The sequence below is a fragment of the Melospiza georgiana genome, chromosome Z (assembly GCF_028018845.1).
Source record: "Melospiza georgiana isolate bMelGeo1 chromosome Z, bMelGeo1.pri, whole genome shotgun sequence".
Taxonomy (NCBI): Eukaryota; Metazoa; Chordata; class Aves; order Passeriformes; family Passerellidae; genus Melospiza; species Melospiza georgiana.
The window spans coordinates 74,744,608-74,768,112 of record NC_080465.1 but is presented as its reverse complement, the minus strand read 5'-3'; the positions used below and the strand labels follow the sequence as shown (position 1 = coordinate 74,768,112).

The 23,505-nt window shown below is 41.3% G+C and overlaps 1 protein-coding gene across 1 annotated transcript; it reads right to left on the bottom strand.

Annotated features, from left to right (window-relative positions):
- Positions 1-1,396: 1,396 nt before the first annotated feature.
- On the bottom strand, positions 1,397-22,243 carry KIF24 (kinesin family member 24). The gene is made up of 12 exons (XM_058044198.1): positions 21,630-22,243; positions 18,235-18,424; positions 16,907-17,004; positions 15,459-15,674; positions 14,239-14,326; positions 12,147-12,268; positions 10,505-10,610; positions 8,648-8,719; positions 7,883-7,992; positions 4,800-6,980; positions 3,792-3,885; positions 1,397-1,603 (listed from the first exon to the last, which is right to left on the bottom strand). The coding sequence occupies exons 1-12, from the start codon at positions 22,241-22,243 to the stop codon at positions 1,463-1,465; spliced, it is 4,032 nt and encodes a 1,343-aa protein (XP_057900181.1). The 3' UTR covers positions 1,397-1,462.
- Between the last annotated feature and the right edge of the window lie 1,262 nt (positions 22,244-23,505).

The following is a 23,505-nucleotide window of genomic DNA, read 5'->3' as shown; positions in this document are numbered from 1 at the left end:
AAATACCCAGAGTTTTGCTCCTGGGATGCCTCATCTCCCTGGGTGAGTGAGGGAGGCTTCTGACCCAGGTTCAGGTGCCTTGCTGCTGGTCTGAGACCAGGACACAGGGGCTGTTTTGAGAGCCATAACCTCAGACCCCAGAGAAACTCTGCTCTCTTCTCCACAGAGGAATCCAGTCTCAGCTGCAAGATGGAGACTAAACAGTGCTAAAAACAACAGCCAGGGCAGTGATACGGGATTTGCTTCTGTTTCCCAGGCCTATGCTGGGTGACATTCCTGGGAGTGTTTGCACCAAATATGCACCCCAGAGTGTCACTGTGATTACTGTCCTGCTGCTCAGCCCAACCTGGGCTCCTCAGGGAGGCTGTGCAGGCAGGCAGCAAAACCCACAGCTGGTCAAACAGCAGTGTTCCATTCCCCTTGGCTCTTCTGGCTACTGAGCAGGCTTTGAATGAGCTACCACAGGAGTTACTGAGGAGACACAGAGATGGATGAATGTGCTGCGACAGCCCTAATTTTGGAGTGGGAGCACACACAGAGCAAGCATGTCTCAAGGTCACTGGTGCCTTCAAAGCAAGTGGACTGGCTTTGTGGTTCAGATGCAATGCTTGCAGCACCAGGCCTTCTGCAGGGCTCTGCTGATGGCTCCGCAGCCCTTGATTCAAATACCAGTTTCACATGACAGTGCTGTCAGCAGCTTCTGGCAGCCCAGTGCCTCCAAGCAGACTCCGTTTTCATGTGAGAAATCTGTTCAGCTCTCTTCAGAGCAGGCACTGGATATGGTGCACTGGCGTCTTCCTCTGGGCAGCAGCACGAAACCCATGTGCTCATTAATGTGCCAGATGGAATCTTTGCTAGGAAGTCCCTGCTAAACCACTCCTTACCCATAACTTAAAGCCACCTCTTTCAGGAGCTCTGGAGGGTTTATTCCAAGCATTAATTCAACAATAGGTTTCCTTCTTCTGAAACTGACAGCACTTCACAGCCTGCCCTGACATCCAAATACTTAATGTGTAACAACCTCTGGCTCCTCTCTCTTTCCTGGCTTTTGTTTGCAAAGGCTTTTCTGGGTAGCTTTTGAGCATTTCTGTTCTGACCTGTATCTGGCTTCAAAGCTGTTTCCCTTACTTGGGAATTGCAGGACTGTCTTTAACATGTGAGACGCTGCTATGATACATTAACACAACTTGACTGCTACTTGGTGAGATATTTAAAGGCTGCTGAATTGTTACTGTTCAGAATGTGGCTTACTGATATTAATGAAATACAAAGCTTATGGTGCTAATTAGTCATCTCTCATTTACTCAGAATTTGCTCCACTCTTATATAAAACACACGCTAGTCACAAACATATCAAACCAAAACCTATCCCCTACCACCCACACTCTGCAGCACCAGGTGTAGCAAAGTGCTGGCTGGCGTTTCCTGTAGCTGCTCCAGTGCATGTGCAAGCAGAGAAGGTCTAAACGGATGGACGTGTTTGATGTGATTTGTCAGTGCCAGGGGAGGCTGAACAGAGCTGAAGCTGGGCTCGCATTGTTTGGACACACTTTGACTTCAGCACCAAGATTTCATCCAGCGTGGCCATGAAATTCTGAAAATCCTGGCAAGGAAGGCACAAGGAAACAGTAAGGAACAGTATCAGTAGGTTGAAAAAAATCAGATTATTTTTTACACTGCAGCAGAACGTAAAAGTGTTCTGCAGACTAGTAGATTAAATCAGCATTTCCTTATTAAGTCACAACCCTCACAGACAAAGGTCAGTGCCTCTAAATACCAAGGTTCACTGACTCTGGTAGTTTTATCTGTTAGTGAAATTACAGCTCATGTAGTGGCTTAAAAATAAAACAGCTGCTGTCACTCTTCTACTCTGGTTAGATTTTCAAAGGTTTGGTACCGGGACTGGTCATCCAGTTTTACAATGTACTGAACTCTGTTCCTGACACCTCTCATGTTGGATTTATTAATTATGAAAATAAATGGTGAGCTAGGCCACTATGGATCAGACATTATAGCCCAATCTTGAGAGATACAAGGGATTTATGTCCCATCAGGTCATGGGGCCATGGCTGCAGGTCTGCCATGAGCAATTCTAGCACCGTACCCAGCCTCAGCCCAGGGAACTCTACCTTTCATAGCCACATGGATAAAAACCAGTATGGAACTGTGATTAAAACTGGAGTTTTCATCCTTTTTTAACTAGGGCTTGTGTTAGTAAGGGAGTACTTGGACGTGCTTGGCTCTCCAGCTGAGAGTAGTTTGGTGCCTTTGTTCACAGGTCTGTGCCGGAGAAGCTGGGAGGTGTCAGCTTCCCCAGGGCTGGGAAATTCAGCTGCTGTGTATGAAAATCAATCATGCAAAAGCTTATTTGGCAGTACTCCAGCTGTATCTCCTGCACTGCATCTCTGTCCTGCAGGGAAATCAGGACAGCGATGAAGACTAGCCCAGCTGCTGTGGCATATTTTTCTTAAACACTTTAAATATTGCTTTGTTCAGTGTGCGTCTGATCTTGGCAGGAGTTTCTCCTGCAGACAAAGTTTCATGGCTGGAGAAGTTGAAACCATCTGCAAATGGAAGGAGAGAAGCTGATGCATGAAGCCCAAGCACATTTCATTACCCAAAAAAGGTCATGCTGTGAAATAAAACTACAGGGTATGTTATTCACGCACTGCTGGGAGGCCTGGCAAGCTTGTAAAAATTCTGCTAGCCTGAAAATAACTGCTTGCTGCAAGTGGCAAATAAATGTGGGGGGAGAGCTGGTGCCCAGTGACTAACAGACTTAAGAAGAACAATCTCAAAGATGAAAAAAAATTAAGAAGATGAAAGATAGCTTTGTTTCACTGCATTGTCTGCCACAAAACTAATACAGTTTATGTCTCCTGTGATGCTTTATGACCTGTTTGTTATCTGTAAAACAGCACATGCAGCTTGAAGTCACAGTGAATAAGCCACATGGTGGCCTCACTCCAAAGTCCCTGAGGGAAGAGTCCCCTGTAGTTCAGATCTGAACTGTGACAGGAATTGTAATGGTTTGCTAATGCAATGCAGCAATGGAGCTTGGCTTTACTGAGAAGCAGAGGGAACTGGGAAGGCAGGAGTTCTCACTGGAAAATGTTCATAGTCTGGATTTTCACATAGGTGTGACAGGCATCTGTTGGGATACAGGAGAAACAGAGAACTGGGATTGCCTAGGTAGCAGTGGGACCACGCAGGTGCCAGTTTTTAGGTCTAGGGTACACCACTGTCATCTGAGGCAAAGACAAGCCAAGAAACACTTGAGTAACCAAAGCCAAGAGTGTGTGAGGCACAAGCCACAGTGGTCAGAACACTGGAGTAAGCGAGGCCCAGGCTGTAGGCACACCTGCAGTGTGAGAGGCAAAGAGGCTTCCAGAGGGAAGAGCCAAATCCCACCAGTGTCCTGCCCTAGGGGTGGGCTCTGTTCTGTGGGGTTGGCTTCCTTGTCCCAGCCTGTAAGAACTAAAACGTCACAGGGACAGATGGCCTGTCTGGTACAGTCTGCCCCTTGATGTGAGATAAGGGAAGGCTCTCTTATCAGAGAAAACGGCTTCAGGGTTGGCCCATCCATCTCCTGCTCCCCAAGGGCCTGTCAGAGTGGAGAGTGGCAAACACAGCAGGCACTGAAAATGAGAGGCCTCTCCCAGGACTAAGACAAGCCTTGGAGAAAGGCTTGAACTGACAAGGAACAGCACAACACCAATTCAAGTTAATAATCTCTAAGATTAATTTATGCAAGCTCAATGGCCACCAAAACCATCATTTGAAACACTTACCATTGCTGACATCTGATTTATCAAGCACTCCTCTTTGAAGCACAGGTGTGCCAGTTCATCCAGCTGCTGCTGATGAGCACGAATTAGAGCCTTTCTGATTAACAAAAAACACACACTGGTTACACAGCCTGTAGTGTAATCACTGCTTGTAATCACAGCTGGCCTCAATAAACCTTCAAAAAGAGGAATACTCCAGAGGAAGCCTTGCTGTCCTGGGTCCCTGGCACTCAGGAAGGGCACACCAGTGCTCCATGAAGTGCACTGGACTGCACTGGTGTGGGCTTCAGGATGAGCTGGGTGACTGAGGGCTGCTCACAGAGGAGTGACCACAGCCCCTCCTTAGCACAGGCAGCACACAACTGCTTTTCACTGTAGGAGAATCAAGGAGCACAACTAATTATTGTGTCTAATCAATAGGTGAAATGGTTTATGGCCGTGAGTCTGTAAGTAATTCCAGTGAGAAACAGGCTGAGCAGGAAAGCAGTGCTGTGTTGATTCCTCTGAGCAAGTTCCACTGACCAACAATGAATTTTCAGTCAAGGGAATGCAGCCCAGTCCCTGGGACCTGACATTGGCAGCTCAGAGTACTCAGAAGCTTTATATCTACATCTTCAGTGACTGTTCAGCTGCCCTAGCAGCTTTTCTTTTCATTGATGAAACAGCTATAACCTGATTCTTGATGAAAGGTTTTGATATATTTTAGGTACTTTACAGCTTATAGTAAGCCATTTAATGTAGTTTGTATTATAATATTTATTCCTCTAGCATTATCCTAGAACAATATAATAATTGGCTTCCTGTGAGATTTTAAAATATCTCTAAATAAAAGCAACCATATATTTTTAAGATAATTACTGTAAATTATGATGAATCTTATAATTATTTAATAGAATGATTAACCATTGGCTTTTTAAGTACATAGGAGTATGACATACAAAAAACCACAAATGTATCACATGTCCAGATTTCCTAAGTTTCACTACAAACTTCCTGATAAGCAAGACTTACTGTGCCTTTTCTAGGGCTTCCCTCTGCCGTTTCCCCATCTCTGATGCAGCACGTGGAGAACAGCTGCTCGACAGCTGTGAGGGGCATTTTGCATTTGCTATTGGCTTATTATCTTTGGTTGCAAATCCTGCATCTGCAGCAAAAGTCTCCTGTGTAAAAATACTCTGCTTTGACTTGTTTTTAAGCAACCCTGTCTCCTCATTGCTGAATGATGACTTGGCAGGGTCTTCAAAATGGATGAGGTCCTCATTCCTCGCTCCTGGCTTGGGCTGCTGCAGCCGGCTGCTCTCCTGAGAGGGGGTCTCTGGCCCAGGGACGGCGGATCCAGCTGGGGATCCAGCTGTGGATGTTTCTGTTGGGTCATGTTCAAGAAACAAACTGCGCCGGACCCCCTGCTTGGACAAAACTGATCGCAGGTGGCAGCAGCACGGCTTCACACGGCCGCAGGTGGGTGGCAGCTTCTTGTTCTTGCCTTGAGAGGAGCCCAGCAGGGCACAGAGCCTTTCCCCATGGCCGGGCTGCTCCGCCAGTTCCAGCATGCTGTCGGTCATGGATCTGCTCCTGGTGCACTGCCAGCCCTCGTCCTCAAAGCTGGTTTGGGTGTCACTGTCTGGCACCTGCTTCTCGCTGTGGGGCTGCTCTTGGTTGGAAGTTGCTTTCTCTGTTTTAGTTGTGTCCTCACCATCAAGAGATGACACCCGGGGCGGGGTCATGAGCTCAGAGGTGAAGTCTGAGGAACAACTGGAGGAAACGTAGTGGCTGACTCCATTTTTTTGAGCTTTCCAATTTACATCTCCTCCTACAAGGGTAGCCTTTTTAGCCAACGTGGATTCTTCCTTCTCCTCATGCTGGAGATCAAATTCTTTGCACTCTGGAGTTCCTGATTTCAATACAGGAGATACACACGGGGTTGAAGCATCCATTTCTGGAGTTAAGGTGGCTTCACTGGAGTAAACAAGACGTTTGTGTTTGGACTTGTTCTCTTTGTGATCAGCTAGGAAGTCCTTGCCATTTCTCCAGCTGCAAGCAGGATCTTCCTGCAGACAGTAAGGTTTTTCTGCAGTATTGCTGGGAGGGAATTCAGCTAAGTCATAGCTCCAGTCTGCAGGAGTTTTGCTGCAGCCTGCATTTTTAATGGGTTCCTCTACTGCTGAGCGGCCCTCACTACAATCCCAGCTGTCATCTAATCTGTGATCTTCCGTGGGTATTGAATATTTAAAAAATAAATCCTGCCGCTTTTGGCCTTTTTGCTCCTCTTCGGTTCCTTGCTCTCTTTCATGAAGGAAAAATGAATGTTGACTGGATTTGCTGCTATTTTCTCTTTTCACACTCTTTTGACTACAGACAGGTGAGAAAGAATCTTCACTGAAATCACTGTCATCCAGATCTTCCTGCTGTATCCACTCTTTGCTCTGCCCTTCAGTTGGAGGTAGGCTCAGCTCCTGCTTCAGTTGAATCTCCTCGGGCTTGTACTGCATTAAAAACCTTTCAAGGGGCTGATAGTTCAATTTTTGCTTTAGAATAGGGGGTTGCTGAAACTGCTGGTGATAAAGACGTAAATGCTCTTCCCTTTCCTTCTGATATGGAGGCAGATATGTCCACGGTTCAACAGACTGTTTAGCAAAAGTATTTCCCCATTCCTGTTCGCTTTGCAGATTGCCATCTCCAGAGGAATTATCGTCATTAGGAACAAATTGTTTCTGAAGAGGTTGCACTGTCTGAACTTTCAGGCACTGGACAGGTGTTCTGTTTTGCATATACTTGTCTTGCTGGCCACTCTCCTCTTTGGCAATGAAATCCTCCACTGAGGAACTCTTTTCAGGGAGGGGGGATAGGTAACTTTTCTTCAGGGGATGTGTTATTTCTAGGACTCCCTTAACTGGGGTGGTGTGGTGGAAGCAGGGAGTGCTGGTATCTTCTATGTAGGCATGTCCTTTGCCAGTTCCCTTGGGGGTAGAGGTAAGAGGGACACCAGGTGGCTGGAGTGTTGCAGGATATGCCTTTGGTTTTGCAGCACTTGAGGGATGCTGTAGGCCTAGCTTCACTTTCTTTGGAGAACTCTTTTCCCCAGGTGGCAAAAAGGGAGAGCCTGGGATAAGCCTTGGAGATACAGTTCCAGCTTTGCGACGCCTTTTTGTGACAGGGGCAGGGTATCTAATCCCTCTCCTCAGCTCTTTGACCCTGTAAAAAAGAGGCTGGATTTAGAAGATGTCAGGCTTTCAGATAAATAACAGCATCTCCAGAACAAACTAATGCTTTCACATACTAAGACTAAATATTGAATTCAACATCGTGGTTTGTTTTCTGTCTCTGATCTTCACATGTATCAAAACCCTTCTGCTAAAATTCCTGGACTTTTGGAAAAATCTATAGCAGTCTTTTTAAGCTTTTCCTTGAGCAGTGCAAAATGGGTCAAGTGAGTGGAAATGGCCTCAGTTTCAGTGCAAGTGCATTTCCACACATTATAATGCAGCAGAACCAGCTAGTGTCCTACACAGCACATCACAAAGTCCCACAAGGCTCAAAGCAGGACTTTTGAAGTAGTTGCAATGGGGCTTCATAGCTCAGGCGAGTCTGCTCCTGGATCAGACTCAGCAGTACAGCTGGAAGAGATGATTGACTGGTATCACCCTTTTGCCTACCACCCTGACCCTCAGCTGCTCCCTCCCTGTGCTCCTCTTGCCCCTCAAGTTGTCTCTTGTCCTTTTAAGACCAGCCTTGCACAGCTTGTAATTTACTTCCTGCTCTGTAGGAGGGAGGGCGACACATTCTAAGTAGAATCAAAATACAAAACTAAATCAAAACTTTTGATTGCTAAGGTCAGTAATCCTGCAGTTACAGGACACTCAGTGATATTTTCATCACTGAAAGCAGCCATCAGAAAGTACTTACAAGACCCAAAAAATTTAAGACAAAATATAAGAGTTGGAATAAGAAACTATTTTATTAGCTTTTTAAAGATTCTGTTTCTTGCCTAAATCAACTTTTTCAATTCAGCTATAATAAAATGTAATGGCAAACATCACACATTGCTTTTTACTTTGTGATTTTCACCCTGGCAAGAACTGAGTTTCACCTCCTACCTGTCAGCATATCGCAGAGTGTTCAGGGTGTGCTCTGCAGCTAGGTTGCTTGGTGAAACATTGGCTATCATACATGTCTTGGAATTGCCAATGAAAGAGTCTTTCAGCACCTAGAGTTTGAAGGAAAAAGAAATTGGGTTCTTAGTAGTTCATGTCTCCTGTACATCCTGTAAATGAACAACATCTACAGAAGAAATTCAACATGAGGTAGTGATTTTTAATTTTTTTGATAAATGTAGTCCTCGTGTCTTAGTTTTTCTTGCCTTTATTTGTTTATAGTTTAAAATGAATGCAGGTATTAATTAGAGCTCTAAACAAGCCCTTGTTCCAGATGCTGCAAGGGTGGCAATACGGTTTAAGGAATAAAGCAAAAGTTACAACTGAAGTAAAGAACTATTGATGAAAGCTCCCAGAACAGTAATTGAATAGAAGATGCAGGATTGTATTCAGACTGTGGGGAGATGGATGGTAACGCTGTATGAGTCTGGAAGGTGGTTTTGAGGTTTTGTTTGGTTTCAGATCTTGGTTTGTTTCTTTTTTTCCCATGCCAGTCCCCACTGTTGGCTGGAGGAAATTGGCAGTTGACTTTAATTCTGCAATTACCTTTAAAATTAAAATTTACAAAAGCTATGCATTTCCTCTCTTCCTCAAGAGAGGAAGCAGTTACTGAACTATGCCATCTATTTATTTATTTATTTATTTGATTTTTTGCTTATTTTTGTCCTCAGCAGGGAAACTTCTCCTCTTGCTTTCTGCTCATCTTACCAGAGTTAACTTGCTTTGCCGGAAAGGAGTATGCACTTGTTCCTGATCCAACGCCCGAATGCATTCCTTTAGCTACCAAAAGAAAGAAAAAACAGAAGAGGAAAACAGATCAGTCATGCACTGGCAAGGATCTGAACAACATCAAACCAAGCCTACCCAGGTCCTGTGTCACTTTGACTCCTATTATGTGCTGTCCCTTGCAAGGTCAATTTGTGCCCTGCCTGTTGGCCCCGTGGGCAACAGGCAGGAGCAAGCACACACATTGAGCACACATGGAGCTCCACAGAGCTGCTGCCTGCACTACATCTAGCTAGTCTGAAGCCAGACTGGGTGTAGCCTAGACTATGCTGCAGCTTGCAGTGCAGGTGTACCCAAAGGACAGAGCTTTTTGAGCTACCTCTCTTATTTTCTTTCTTCTCGAGATAGCAGATTACAGTATTGTCATGGTGATACTGCCATCAAGCATTTACAGCCTTTCTACATTCTACAAACTCCCACTGAAAATGACACTTATTCTCACTTTCACAGCATTTTATCAAAAACTGCACCTGTAACAAGTAAGAGATTAAACTATTGTAATTCTTTAGTCTGGCTCTCATAGTTGCAGTGTCTGAAAGTCTTCCACTTGAAAACATGAATATTCCAACCAGCAGCAGACTTGAGATTTCATGGGTTAAAAGGTCTGAACAGAGTGTTATGATCATTGAGGCCAGAGCTAGGTTTTACAGGTTGCAGGTTACAAAGATTTACCCAAAGCTGTTTTTTATATTTAATTCAGTCACTACTTGTAGATTGTCCAGGTATCTTCTTAGCTTCACACAATACCAAAAATGTACAGACTCTGATTTTACAGTTTCTTTTAAAAGAATTTCATGGGCTTAGGATTCTCAGGAATCACACAATTGTTTAGGCTGGAGCAGACCTTCAAGATCAGATGAATTCTTTCTATAGAGGTACCAACTCCCCATGACACTCAGTTATTCACCAGCAAGTACCCAAGAAAGCATGAAGTACAGAAACACATTCACTTCTCAGGCTACCTCCCCAGCACAAATACTAATATTCCAGTGCAGGAAGAGCCTCTGTGCAAAAGAGCATCTACATTCCCAAAGCAGAGCAAGCTACCTCCTATTTACAACACACTAAGAGGTACAGCTGTGTGCAGACTTCTGCTCTGCTGGCTCCTACCCTGGGAACCTAAATCACCTTCAGCCTGGCTTAGAGAAGCCCCCAGTCACCACTGAGCCCTGCTTGTTTGCATTAGAGGAGGTGCAAACCTTTCTGCAGCATTTACACTTTTAGGCACTTCTGTTTTATCTTAGATGGCATTTTTCTGCTCCTTTGTCCCTCTTTGCCTAAGGACACTTAAAAAGACACTTTGCCTCAGGAGTGCATTTCTTCCTGTTCCTTTCTCCCCACACATAAATTGATCTTTTTTATGCTCTTAAGTCCTTTATTCCTGTTTTGAAAGAGAAGCCTAAGTGGTAAAAATAACTGGCAGGAACAGATATGCTTTCATTAAACAAACATGGCAATTCCAAGCCAGTATGCTTTAGAAGGGCCAATACCTTCTATATTAAATGTGGGACACTTATACTACATGTAACATTGTCCATACTATGCTTACCTGTCTGGCAGTAAGAACGGATTAAAAATACTTAATTTTTATAAGGATATCTCTTCCTTCTTAAATTGTTTTTCAGTCATGAGAGGTATTAAACTGAACACACTTAGTACCTTGGTTATTTTTTCCTCTCCATGGAATACATGCATACATTATTCTGTGGTTCATTTTTATCCTAAAACACATGCTAGTAATTAAATACAAAACTTTCCCCAGACATAATAGTAGCTTACTGCCAAAAGACTTTGGTTTATTTCTGCTCCTTCCATTTTTGTTTGTCGATCCTTTTCTTTGGCATCAGCTGCTCTTTCACTGCCAGCCAAGTCAATGAATGATATCCTAGAAAAAACAAAGTTGCATTTATCTTAGGGGCTTTTCTCCCCTCTTATTTTTTTCTTTATTAAACCAGCAGGCTGAAACACATGGCATTAGAACAGTGATTAGAAATAACTACTTTTGAACAATAGGAAACATCCATTGGAAATATCTGAGATACCAAAATAAGCATAGGAGCGGGAACCGTGTCAGAGCATCTTAACATTAAATAATATAAAGTGTAGTAACATGCAATGACAGTGCTCCACAGTTTAATGGATAAGCTCTGTAAAGTACAACACATTCATCTTTCCAGATAATCACTGTGTGTGCAGTTTCCTAAGAACAGGGCTAAAACAAATTGTAAATGTTTTGATTTCTCCTTCCAGGTAAAACAGACAACTGCCATGTCAAATGGAAATTCAGGACAACAGAAATTTCCAGTGTAGCAAGTAATACACTGAGCTTTCAGTGATCCCTGCTGTTTCTCTCTACAGAACTCCATTACTCCCTTTCACACTTCCCAGCTCTGGGTGCCAGCTGCTGTACTGACTGTGGCACTGTATCTTTGTCTTTGTCCTTTCTCTTTTTCTGTAACACCCCTGACTTTTTTTATGGGCACATCTTGGCACCCTTCCCTCAGTTCAGCTCCACCTCCCTTTCAGACACACAAAGCCCCCCAGTTCAAATGCCACACCTACATAAACCTCTATACTTTTATTTCTAAGCCTGCCTGTTCTGTCTTTTGCTCTCTTCAGTGTTTGTGGCCCCCCCATTTTGTCTTATGCTCAAAATTAGATCCTGGGAAAGAAGACAGCGTGGTAGCTAATGGAAGGAGGTGTTAGCCGGATTTTGTGATACTTGGCAGTAAAGCAGATGCACAGACATTCTTCCTCAGACCTATTTCTTGAGGTTGTTTACTATGGAGAAAAGATGACTGAAAGAGGTACAATTCATTTTTGAATACATAAAGTGGGTGCCACAAGTGTAAGTAAACCGCTCTTTCTGTCTGCGGCAGATAGCCTCAGAGTCACACACTCAAATTATCATGGATGTTTATGTGAGGTACTCTGATTCTTCTGGCCAAAGGCAAACATTTGTTGTGGAATCATCTCCACCTGGGCTGGTCATCCCACACTCCCTTTGTAGTCAACTACAGGACAGAAATGCTTTGAGGGGCAAATGCACCTGACATAATTTACTGCAGGGATCCCAGAAATGGCAATTTCATTCTACTGACTTCAAAGGTGGTGAGTTCACATGTGGATAAGTACACTGCAGGTGTCTACCTTAAGCCAAATTAAACACTGAAGATGAGGGGATGGATTTGATTGTCAAACTCCTTCACTGGAAATTTGTATGAACAATTTTGACAAAGCTCTTGCAGATGTGCCTAAAACATTCTCCTTGGAAACAGAGAAAGGACTGTGGAACTTTTTGTAATCTCTTTTAACCCCGTCTTCTAATTTAACTCACACTTGTGCACTAACACCTCCTCTTTGTCTCTTGGATGCCCCTGGGCTTGACATCAGCACTGAACACCTCTGCTTCCAGTCTTACCTCCCAAATGCCCTGTTGCTTGTGTCTTTAATTTGAATTTGGATGATAGCATGAGACCGAGAGGAATCTGAGTTGACAGCAGTAACTCCTGTGCTACGTTCTTTTCCTCCCTTCAAAATCACCTGCAAAATAAGGGGGACAAAATCCAAATGAATTGTAAATAAAACCACAATCTCTCAGAAAGAGATCCTGTCCTCCTAAGGTGAGGAAACATTGTGAGGAAAGGTGCACTACAGCCTTAAGATTTGGTGCAAGGCAGTAGAGGTAGACTGGATCCCTTCCAATATTTCTTTCAGAGCTTTGTGCATGGACTTGCTTGTAGTGATACTACAGAGCTTAAAGAGCTACACTGCTTAAAGAGTTACACTGCTAGTAACAATCTGTTGCACACACTCACTCCTATTTGCAAAATATTAAAATTATAAAATTAAATTCTTTCTTATATTGCTGGCATACTTTTCTAGTACTACAGATACAATCTAAGAGACTTATGAGTTTGACTATATTTTGTGTTCTTTTAAAATTTTACTTTCTTATGTAGTAGATGAGTACAGTTATCCAGAAAGTCACATACAAATTTATGAACTGCAAAAACCTTTCTGTATTTCCAAAACTAAAAAAAAAATTATGCCAGAGTAAGGAACAAACTAAAAGATTAATTATTCTCAACAAAACAGTGAAACAAGAAAACAAGGAGGGAAGGAAGGCAGAAGGATAAAGGCTCCTTCAAGATACAAATCTGGATAATTCTTTTTTGAAAACTTTTAAGGACTGTTGCAGAAAGTCTAACATTGACTGCAGCAGGGCATTCATAGAAAAGCCATTAATTTTGCTTCTAGCTGCAAGAACAAATCAAAATATTGCCTAGCAAAATCAATACATTCTCAGCTGATAGATGTGAGTTATTCACGCTTTTCAGTGGCCAGTTCTCAACGAGCAACATAACCATCCAGTGCAGCTTTGGAGCTTTACATCAGTGCTAAGTGAAGACAATTTCTGAATCAAAGCCAACATCAATGAGTAGTGACTAACCAGGGATGCATTCAAAGCTCCATATGATATATTTCCATATATCTGTTGCAGAATACTCAGAAGTTCTGAGTCAAGCCAGTGACATTTCTGTGTTCAAAAGGGCCTGTGAACAATGTATTTTTTCCCCTCAGGATATCTGTAAAAATTAAGTAATTTAATAGCTCTTCTGTGTGTGGAATGTGGCAATACCAAGGAATTGCAAATCAACCATGTAGTAAATTTGCACCCTAACTTGCAGAAGTATCACCAGCTTGTCCTGAAGCTTGGAGTTAATGGGAAGATGAACAACTAAATTGAGTGCAATATCAGTGGACAACACTATGACAATTTTAACGAGCCAGTTACAGTATCAGGCACTTGTAATTGACACTTCCTTATGAAAATAAAAAAAAAAATTAAGTTATGCAAAGTCAGGCTAAATAGAAAGTAGATTTAATCAGCTTGCTTGCTGCAAGACAATACAGAAAATTTGCCAGTGTCCTTTTAGAGCTCAGCCAGGTAGGCAAGAAAATTGAAGCCTTGTTCTTGGTGAATGTTTAAAAATGTTTAAGCTACTGTTTAAAAATCTTAATTTTACTTGGCTGTTATCATGCACACACATAAGCAGCATTTTAATCCTAATTCAGACAAAATATCTCAATCTTTAGTATTTTCTAATGTCTGTTTCTAATAATTTTCAAATTTATATATTCTGTGCAAAAACCACATATCTTTTATGTACAAAAACCTAAGTTCATAGACCCACGAGACACCACACTGGGAGAAAATACATATCCAGCTTTCAAGGTCCCTTACTGGGACACTATTTATCTTCTGGAATCTTTCCCTATGGAATGGCAGCAGAAGTGACAGCTGTTAGCGTGTGGCTAACACAAGAAACAGCTTAATGAATAAAGACATTTTTAATAGAGCCCCTTGGTGCCTTGCTGGGGTTGCCAATTTCAGGGCCTTAAACAGGAACATACACTTGTGCTACACAGTAAATAATCTCTGTAAGTGACACACCTCACAAATAAGCAAATTGGGCTGCAGAAGACAAAGAACAAATCCCAAACATTACCTCCAACAGCTCATCTACAGAATCCACCTGAACCTCCCTCAGTCCAACTATCTGAACGACGTGCTTGCCATCTTCTCTTGCAAAAAGCCTGACAGGAGAACAGTGTAAAAAAGAAGATCTCTGAAATCTCAGAAAGCAGCAATGAAAACACATGTCTGTGCTGTGACACTGAGAAAAAGCAATCAGGGCTACTTACAGGGGAGAGGCCCTGCTGTCATTAATTTATTTTCAGAGCTGAAGAGGTACTTAATTTATAACAAGTACCACTGACATTTCACTGCTAAAGAGACATTACCAATGCATTTCTGCTAGTTCAAGAACATAATAAAGCAGGGAAGTAAATTACCATGTTTACATGTTAGAGTTCCTGTCTCCCTTTAAACTACATCTCAGGCTCCTCTTAGTCCTCATCAATCTGTAAATTTTGTTCTATTCATATTCTAATGTTTTTTGCACAGGATTTTAAAGCAGCTCCTACAGCCTTAGAGTCATATTTCAGCATCACCTCCAGAGGCTTGCTGGGCTAAGTCACTGGGCTGCCAGGCAAAGGTGCCCAGGGAGAAGGTGAGCTGGCTCTGCTGCAGAGTCCAGCACTTAGGAGATCAACAGGATCTTCAGAGACCGGATTGGCAAGAGCCAAATCTCCACTGGCACAGCAGGAGGGACAGCCACAGTTTATGCTTGACCAGGGAAAGACAAGGACTCCACAATGGTTGATACATGACAGGCTGTCCAAACAAGTTGTGGATATCCAACGCCCAAAAATGTTCAAGCCAGGTTGGATGGGGCTTGGAGCAACCTGGTCTAGTGGAAGTTGTCAGGGACAGGGCAGGGCAGGGTGGAACAAGATGATCTTTAAGGTTCCTCCTCAAAATGTTCTATGATTTTAAGACAGGAACTTCTGGCCACAAGAAGCTAGTTTCTCTTCCATGGATGTCCAGCTATTATCTTATTACAGTGTAAGCAAGAGCCTGAACTTGTATCTCAAACCTAAGTCCTTATTTTTCCCCAAAACAACAAACCAGGAGTCCCTATCAATGTCACAGTATCTACTGTCAGAACTTGCTAGTCTCCCCAAGTATCTCCTGTGAACAACCCTAATTAAATATATAACATTTACGATAAATGCTAGTATGTTAAATGTAATCACATGAAAACAGGAATTGATTTCCAAACAATAATCAAGTGATTCACAACCACAGGCTTGTAGGAAATCATACCTTTGCCTTCCATTTAGCAGGTCATAAAGGTGTCCACAGTAGATCTCATAAAAACTGATCAGAACCACTTGCTCTTTCCTGGATGGTGATGCTTCCAGGTACCTAAAGATGTCCTGGGCAGCAAGGGCATAGAGTCCTGGGGTCCGGTGATTCCCTATCATGGTGTAAGTCTTGCCAGCACCAGTCTGCCCGTATGCAAAGCAAGTTGCATTGCCTCTGTGAAGACAGCATATGTGTTCAGTGAGACATCTGATTCATTCATATCTATTAAATAATATTCTGCAATCCTGGTATCTATCTATAGCAGCCCCTTAGCAATGAGGTTTGGTCTGCTGCCCTCTCTGGGAAAATGCAGGATGCTTAACAATGATTTCCAAGTAGAGATCTGATGTAGCACAAGGTGCTGGCTCTCTTCCTTTCTTTTCCTTTTCTTTCCCTGCCCCTTTAAAAAAAAAAGATTTTGCACCTGGCTCAGTACTCCTGGCAGAGGACTGGGTAAAAATGTAGGGCTGCAATAATCACAGCAAACAATTTCTTGCCAGTTTAGATTGCAGACTGGCCTCACCATGGTGTCAGATTAAATGAATGCTGGCAGGAGGGATGGAAAAGTAAGGGGAAAACTGGGAAAAAAATAGCATAATTTCTTCTGGTGGCATTACTGGACCAGCAGAATTGTGGCTTTAGTGATTACTGCACAGCAAGATACAAGCCTCATTCTCCGTTCTCACTTTCCTTTTCTCAAGAGCATGATACTCGGTCTCTGTTGATGACACTTGGAGATTTTCAGTAACAGAATGCTCCATTTTGTTAATTTTCAGTATGGATATGTCATATTTTCCTTCAAAGACTCAAAGTAATTATATTCAAGTATATATTCTATATATATATATATAACCTTGCATAGCAATAAGATGCCTCATGTAAAGCCACCATAAATTCCCCATTAATCAGGAAGTATGTAATTACAATTAAACCTCTAAGCAAATATAAATCAACAAAAATAAATCACAAGGTTATTCATAATTTCTATTACCTTGTGAACTGTACAAATACATGTAAAAATATTTCTCAGTAGTCTCAAGAAAGAGGTAACACTATTTCTCTACAGATGAGTGTGCTCTGCCACACAGGAGCCTTTGTTAGAGTGAAGATGAGAGCTCAGAAATCCTGGGGCACATGTTTTTATTCTAGCCTGACCATGCTGTCACGTTGTTACAATTGAGTTCAATTTAACCACCTTCTGTAACTGAGATTTGTCACTTAGCGTGAAGAAAGTTTTCCTTGATTTACTTTTGTCAAAATTGCATCTGAAAGGGGGAAGGCATGTGGCAAACGTGAAATGAAGGTACATTTCAAAAGATGAAAAGCATAAAGGAAAATTCAGGCATAGACATAAAATTGGAAAACAACAAAACAAAAAATAACCAATGTAAGCACTGATGCCCTACCCGTTAAAAATATGCTGAATGAGAGGATAAGCTGTCTTCATGTACACATCCTGGTTGGTACATGACTCCTCGAAGACTTCATCAAAACAAAAAACATGCTAAAAAACAAAGATAATCTTTACATGAGCATGAATATGTTTCACTTCCCCTCCAACTCCATTCTAAGGTAAAATAAAATAATGAAAGTCTTTCCAGTGACTTCATACAGCTTTGGATTAGGTAGAGAGTGATCTAGCACACTTAATATGCAGCACAAATCATGTAGGAACACACCAGTCAAGAGATTCAGGGTAGGGAGAAAAAAAAGAAAACAAAAATGCCTCAATTTCCCATCACTCTGAAGCATAACATGCCATTCTTTTAATAAGAAACAAAAAAAAGCTAATTAAAGAAAACCTATTCATGAAATGAATCAGTCTACAGAGGTACTGTCAGACTGTAACAGTAAAAAGAACTGAGAGTCAACTCTTGACTCTCTCAAAATTAGTTCTCACTTGTGACTTAGTTGTGAATAATTGCCTCTGTTCTTAAAAAGTTTTGTGCCAGAGAAGAAAGAAGCTGCTCCTAAGCAACATTGTCTGAACTCAAAAGGGAGCAAGAAAATCAAAACTTCCCACACTCCAGATCAGACTCAAAGAAGCAGGGTCTGTGGAAATGATTCAGCATGTGTCCCACTGTAAAAGGTGGCACATGAACTAGGCCTGAGAGAGATCTGAAATTTTACCAGATACTTCAAACAGTTGTTACTAGGGCCCAGATTGTAAAAATAACATTCAGCAGAGTGAGAATAGCTTGCAGCCTCTACCAATCAGTTCTGTTCCTGGTGCTGTCAGTCACAAGTGAGAATTTGAACTATGACAGCACAAAGTATTTGGGATTAAGAGACAAAGACAAAAGGGAACTTCATTTTCAAAAGCATTTGAGAAAAATGGAAGGGAGGGGATGACAGTATGTATGATTCATTGAAAGAGACCTACAGTGCTTAAACACTGAAAGGGAACTCCTCACTGAAGTACCTGGAAAGCCATCAGCAGGCACTTCTCCTGCAGCAATGGCATGTAGCAGAGGGCTTATTTTGCCACATACAAAGTTCCAAGAGACATACTTCTAGACCTTAAAATTCTGGGCTCAGTTTTGCTGGCACAGTCTGGCATAAATCAGAAGCAACTCAAATATAGACAACTCTGAGCTAAATCAAAAGCCCACCACCCGTTTCAGTATAACAAATACTAATAGCCCTTTTTCTGGTTTCCCTCATGGAAACTCCAGCTTTACCCTTCCATGCAAGTGACTGGCCCATAACCACAACCTTCAATGGAGAATGTTACCTGTAAAATGTATTGTGTAAGATCAACTGCCTCCTTCCTCTCGTGCAGAAGTAGGGTTTCCTGATCTTTCACTGTGATTATATTTGCCTCCCCACGTCTCTCCTCCCTCAGGCAGAGAGGACGTTTTCGGACACACACTCTGATTTTGTCACTCTCTGTCCATGGAGTCTCTTTGTCGAAAGTATTGGATCTACAACAATAATGGAGTAATGGATCTACAACATTTTAAAATCAAGTTACAACAGAATCTAAAATACACCTGAATTAGTTACATTTTCCACAGAATGCTTCTGCTCTTAATGCCTATCAAAAACCTCCATAACACACCTCATTTTTACATGATGCAGTTTCTGATGATTTTTCCTAAACAGACTGATGCTTCCTGTACATTTCTGTTAAAGGAATAGTTATGTTTGTACAGCTACACTCCTGTACTTGCTGCTGGACTGACATATTTTCAGTTGTACACAAACATGAGATGGAAGCTGACGTAATGTCCAAGTTAATGAAATGAAATTTAATCTTGTGCAATTATTTGCACTCATGATTAATCACTTAATCATGTACAACGAAAATATGAATAGATCTTGAAAAGGAAAAGATACAATACTTAGTTGCCTTTGCTCTCATGCTGGACTTTTTTCTTCCCATTATAGACTGTCCAACTGGTTACAAGTAAAAGACTGAAACTGGCAAATCAGATAGTATCACCATGTTCCTATTTAGCTCAAAAAAGAAAAATACTGATCTCATCCTTGTCTCCCCTTTGGTCTTTTTTCATAAAAGGGTTATGTGGTTTTCGACCATAAACAAAGTTGTGCTCTGATGTTTCAGCAATTTTACTTTAGTCCCCTTCCAGACACCTCATACACAGGAGGTGTTTTCATGTTTCATTGATTAACCTGCTGCGTACAGCATTTTGTGAACAGAATAGGTTTGAATTAACCAAAGTGTATTCAATATATCTCTCCCTTCCTCAAGCTGTCTTCAGCCAACTCAGTAACAATTTTCAGCCGGGATTGGCATTTCAAATAATCCAGCCCCAACTTGCCCAAAAGCAGTGTTTCTGCCACACTGTCCAGGTGCCAAAATCTCTTAGCGTAGCAACTGAAAACTCATATATACCAGTTGTCTAACAAACTGTAACCCACAAGCTACTCAACATCTCATTAACATCCACATGCTTGTGGTATCATTGCTGTTGTGCTCCATGATTCCCCAGAAGCACATGAGATGCACATTTAAATCTCAAGATATGTCTTTGAAGACCCCACACGAGCATTCTTCATTTGTCACTAGACTCCCTTTAATTTTAGTACAGCTTTCCCGTGCAGTCCAGGATCAGGCTGTGCATTTAGATGGAAAATTCTTTTGTCGGAAAAGAAAAGCAATGACACTTGAAATAAGATGCTCCATAAGCTGGTGTGAGCTTATGCATATCACTAGGCACCAAATGTTATCCAACAAATGATCAGAAGCTCTGAAGTTTAATTCTGGTGCCAGAGGGCATAATTGGTGACCTGCAGCAAGAGCCTGTTGTGCTCTAAGTGCTTAAAGCAGAAAGGATTGCAGTATTTGGAGAAAAAAAAACCTGAAAATTTAGAGACTCAGTAATGAGAAAAAAGGAATATTTTTTTCTAGTACAGAGGAACATTTTTGTTGAGTTTATTTTGTATGGGAATAGAATGGACATTAATTCTATATGCTGAACCCAAAGTTTGTATTTCTTACTAACTCTTTTAAAATATAAATTGTATTTTACAATAAAACTATGTTTCATTACTAGGAAAAAAAGTCAAACAACAGTCATGACACAGATCATCAGAAATCTAACTGAATAATAGGTCAGAAGGACAATTATGTCTTTGCATAATCAAGTTATTTGCTGTGGGCAAGTTTAAAATAAATTTGAACATATTAAAAGAGTTCTTTGTCCTTCTGCTATCTGAAATAGTATCTGTGTTTTCCAATACTCCTCATAGATTAGGTGAGCCTTCACAGTGGTCAAATCCCAAGGTGCCATGGGAATGGATGGATTCAGCAAAGCAGTTAAGCATTTGCAAAACAGGAATCAAACCTGAGTGTAAGCATGCTGCTCCAAGCCTGCCTGAAATGCTCAACTCTCCAAACGCAAGAAAATTAAGTTGAGGCATTTCAGGAGGAGGATGCAGAAAGCCCACGAGATGAGCCATAATGCTTAGTACAGATGAATGTGCTTGCAAAAGAAGAGAACAAGGAAAGAGAGAACAATGAAGAACATGTCTCTATTGAAGGATTAAAAATCTTTAACTGCTTTACTTGAGGCATTAGGTTTAATAATGTATCATTTTTTAATTTGCCAAGATTATAAATCCTGTCCTTTTAGTTGCACATTGGCTCATCTTCCAGAAGAGACAGAGAATACACCCAGATATCAATATATATTGGAAGTTAGTACACTTCTCCAGAAGGTGGGAATGAATTTTTTTTCCAGCTAAGGAGAGTTATAAACCTGTCTCGCCTTTCAGTTAAGTGCTCTACTTACTATGTCAGCTTAGTACTTTTCCACCGTGGCAGCAGTATCTATCCCTCCAGACTACATGCACTCCAGGTGGGAGCTGTAATTGACACCAAATCTTTCTCCACAACCTTCCCAGACCAGACCTAACTTCATAAAACTACCTCTTTTCATTGCATATTAACTACCATGACTGCATTGCAAAAGCTAGATACTGGTATTATGTGGGTAGGGGCGCACGTGCCTCTGGTGAATCAGGAAAAAAATATTTACTGCTTTAAAAATGTTGCCAGGGTAGATTTATCAGTGGTTCATGATAACCCCAGCCCCTTCAGTACCAAACACTGGGAAAAGTATGGAAGTTACAGATCACATGCCTAGGGAGCAGCTGCAAGGCATCCCTTTCACCACCAGGTCTGTAACCCTTCCCAGCTGCATTCATTTTGCTTCCTTTTAAATCTTCAGTTCATAAATTTCTTTATAAACAAATATAGCCATCAAAGCTTGTATCCTTTTTACCAAGAAAAGCTTGACAAATTTAACAACAGGCAATTCCGTATTTTGGAAAAATAATGTTTTAAAAAAATAGTCCCATGGAAAGACAAAGATTGGCTCAAATACCAAGAAAAGAAAGCCTTAAATCCTGAAAGACAATAAAGACTATTCTTAGACAACCTTGGTGAGTAGCAGCTGGTCAAATTCAGATGATGCCTTCTATAAGACTCGGAGAGTTGGAAATGCCTATTAATATCTCTCTTTTCTGTAAGACTTTGCATTGCTCTGTAGTGCTTGGATTGCTTATTTGGAGGTGAGGAACACAGATTCTGCTCCACAATTAAGAAAGAATCAATTATGACTAACCTGAAGTATTAGCAAAATAAAGGTGAGTGATTATTACCTGATACAGGAATGAGGTAGTCCATAATTATACCCTGAAATATGAGTTACTCTTTGTACAATAGGAACTTCAGAATCACCCAGGAGAGGAGCAATATCATCAGAAACTGTTGGACAGCTCAGGTCATTTTTTGTACCTATTCCAGCAATATTTAGGTCTCTTCTAGTTAATCTGATTGGTTCTGGATTGTGTGGTGGGATGTGTCCCAGCATTTCCCCCACACTATCCTTCTCTTCATTGGCACTGAAATCAGATGACTGATACAGCTCCGGTTCAGAGTCTTTAACTGTTCCATCATTTTCTCCACAAAAGGACTCGAAACGCAGCTGTCTGCGGGGTCCCGGCTTGGTCACCTGAGGCTGAATGAAAAGGCCATGTGGTTGAAAATCCTGCTTGCTTAAGTTTGCAGCGCCTTCTTCTTGTGTGTATTTGATTATTCTAATGAGGTGGAAAAGACGTTTGCGGTCATTTATGTCATGGACCCCCAGTTTGGAGTAATCTTCCAGGGCAACCTCGGCAAGCTCATCAATTGTCTCAACACCAAAGGCAGCCAAGTGGGGATAGTATTTTTCAAGTTCTGCTTCACAAAGGCATTCGTAAAGGCATGATGCCATCTTCAACGTAGAGCCTACAAGAAATTAAACAAAATAAACATTAAAATAATATGAAACACCACATCTGACAAAGTTACTAATTAAGAAACTGCACGTTTCCTGATGCCATTACTTGCAGTTAGGTTACAAGCTTGTTTAACTCCAAGTTTACATACACTAGACTGACAAACACTAAAGAAAATAGCCATAACAACAATAAAGTAAAACATGAAACACATCTTTTATCCATGAAACTGTATTTTAAAATTACATACAATATACAACATGTAAGAAATGCACAAGGCAATATTACTCACTGCCACAGAGTTCCTACACGCCTGATGTCTACTTGATGAATGCCACAGCTACTGAAACCCTGTCCTCAAGCTATAGAATGTAAAATGCCTAATTTTAGACAGTCAATTTAATATCAAGGCACATGGTCTAACATGGTTCAGATACCCCTGGTTAACTAACCAGAGGAGAAAAAATTGTACTTGTTCTCACCTCAAGCTGCCTAATTAAGACCATTCATCTTACAGATGAACTATAGCAAAGTTGCAGTTTTGTTGTGTACCTTTCTGTTTCATGAATCCTCTGAGCATTTCTGAGTCTCCTTGACAGAAAAACCAAAAAAACAATTCTGCAAAATCTGAAAGACAGCATTTCTCTAAATCTATATATGCCACTGGAATGCAATACTTGCATTCCTGGGAAACCCAGAAAAGAAACATGAATCACTGAAAAGTATGCCCCAAATCCCCCAACTTCTTCACTTATGTCTTACTGGCAATGCATGGTGCAGCTGTCTGTATGCCAATGGATTAATATCTGCAGATATTTTTACTTCTTCCATAAAACACAAAAATGATAGCACTTCAAGTATTTGCTGCCCACTGCCTTCTCATATGTTTGTTCAGTCTAGAACCTTAACAAATACTGCTCTTACTCATGTTTGGAGGTGACAGTAAGACTCAACAAAAACAAGTCATTTAAGTTTTCCTCCCTGCAGTTCAGAGTAGAGTCTTTTCAAGGCTCTCTACAATGACATTATAGAAGGTCATGCCCAAATGTGAGTCCATGTAATTAATTATTACATTATGTTGTAGTAATAATAACAATAAAATCATATGGATTAATATATAAAGTGCTGACTGTATAAGATACTACAGAGGCCAAAATGTACAGTAGGGAACATTTAAAATTACTTACAGTCCATGCTTTAGGTAAAATTATGAGATTCAACAACAATGAACTACATGACCCACAAATTCACAAGTAAG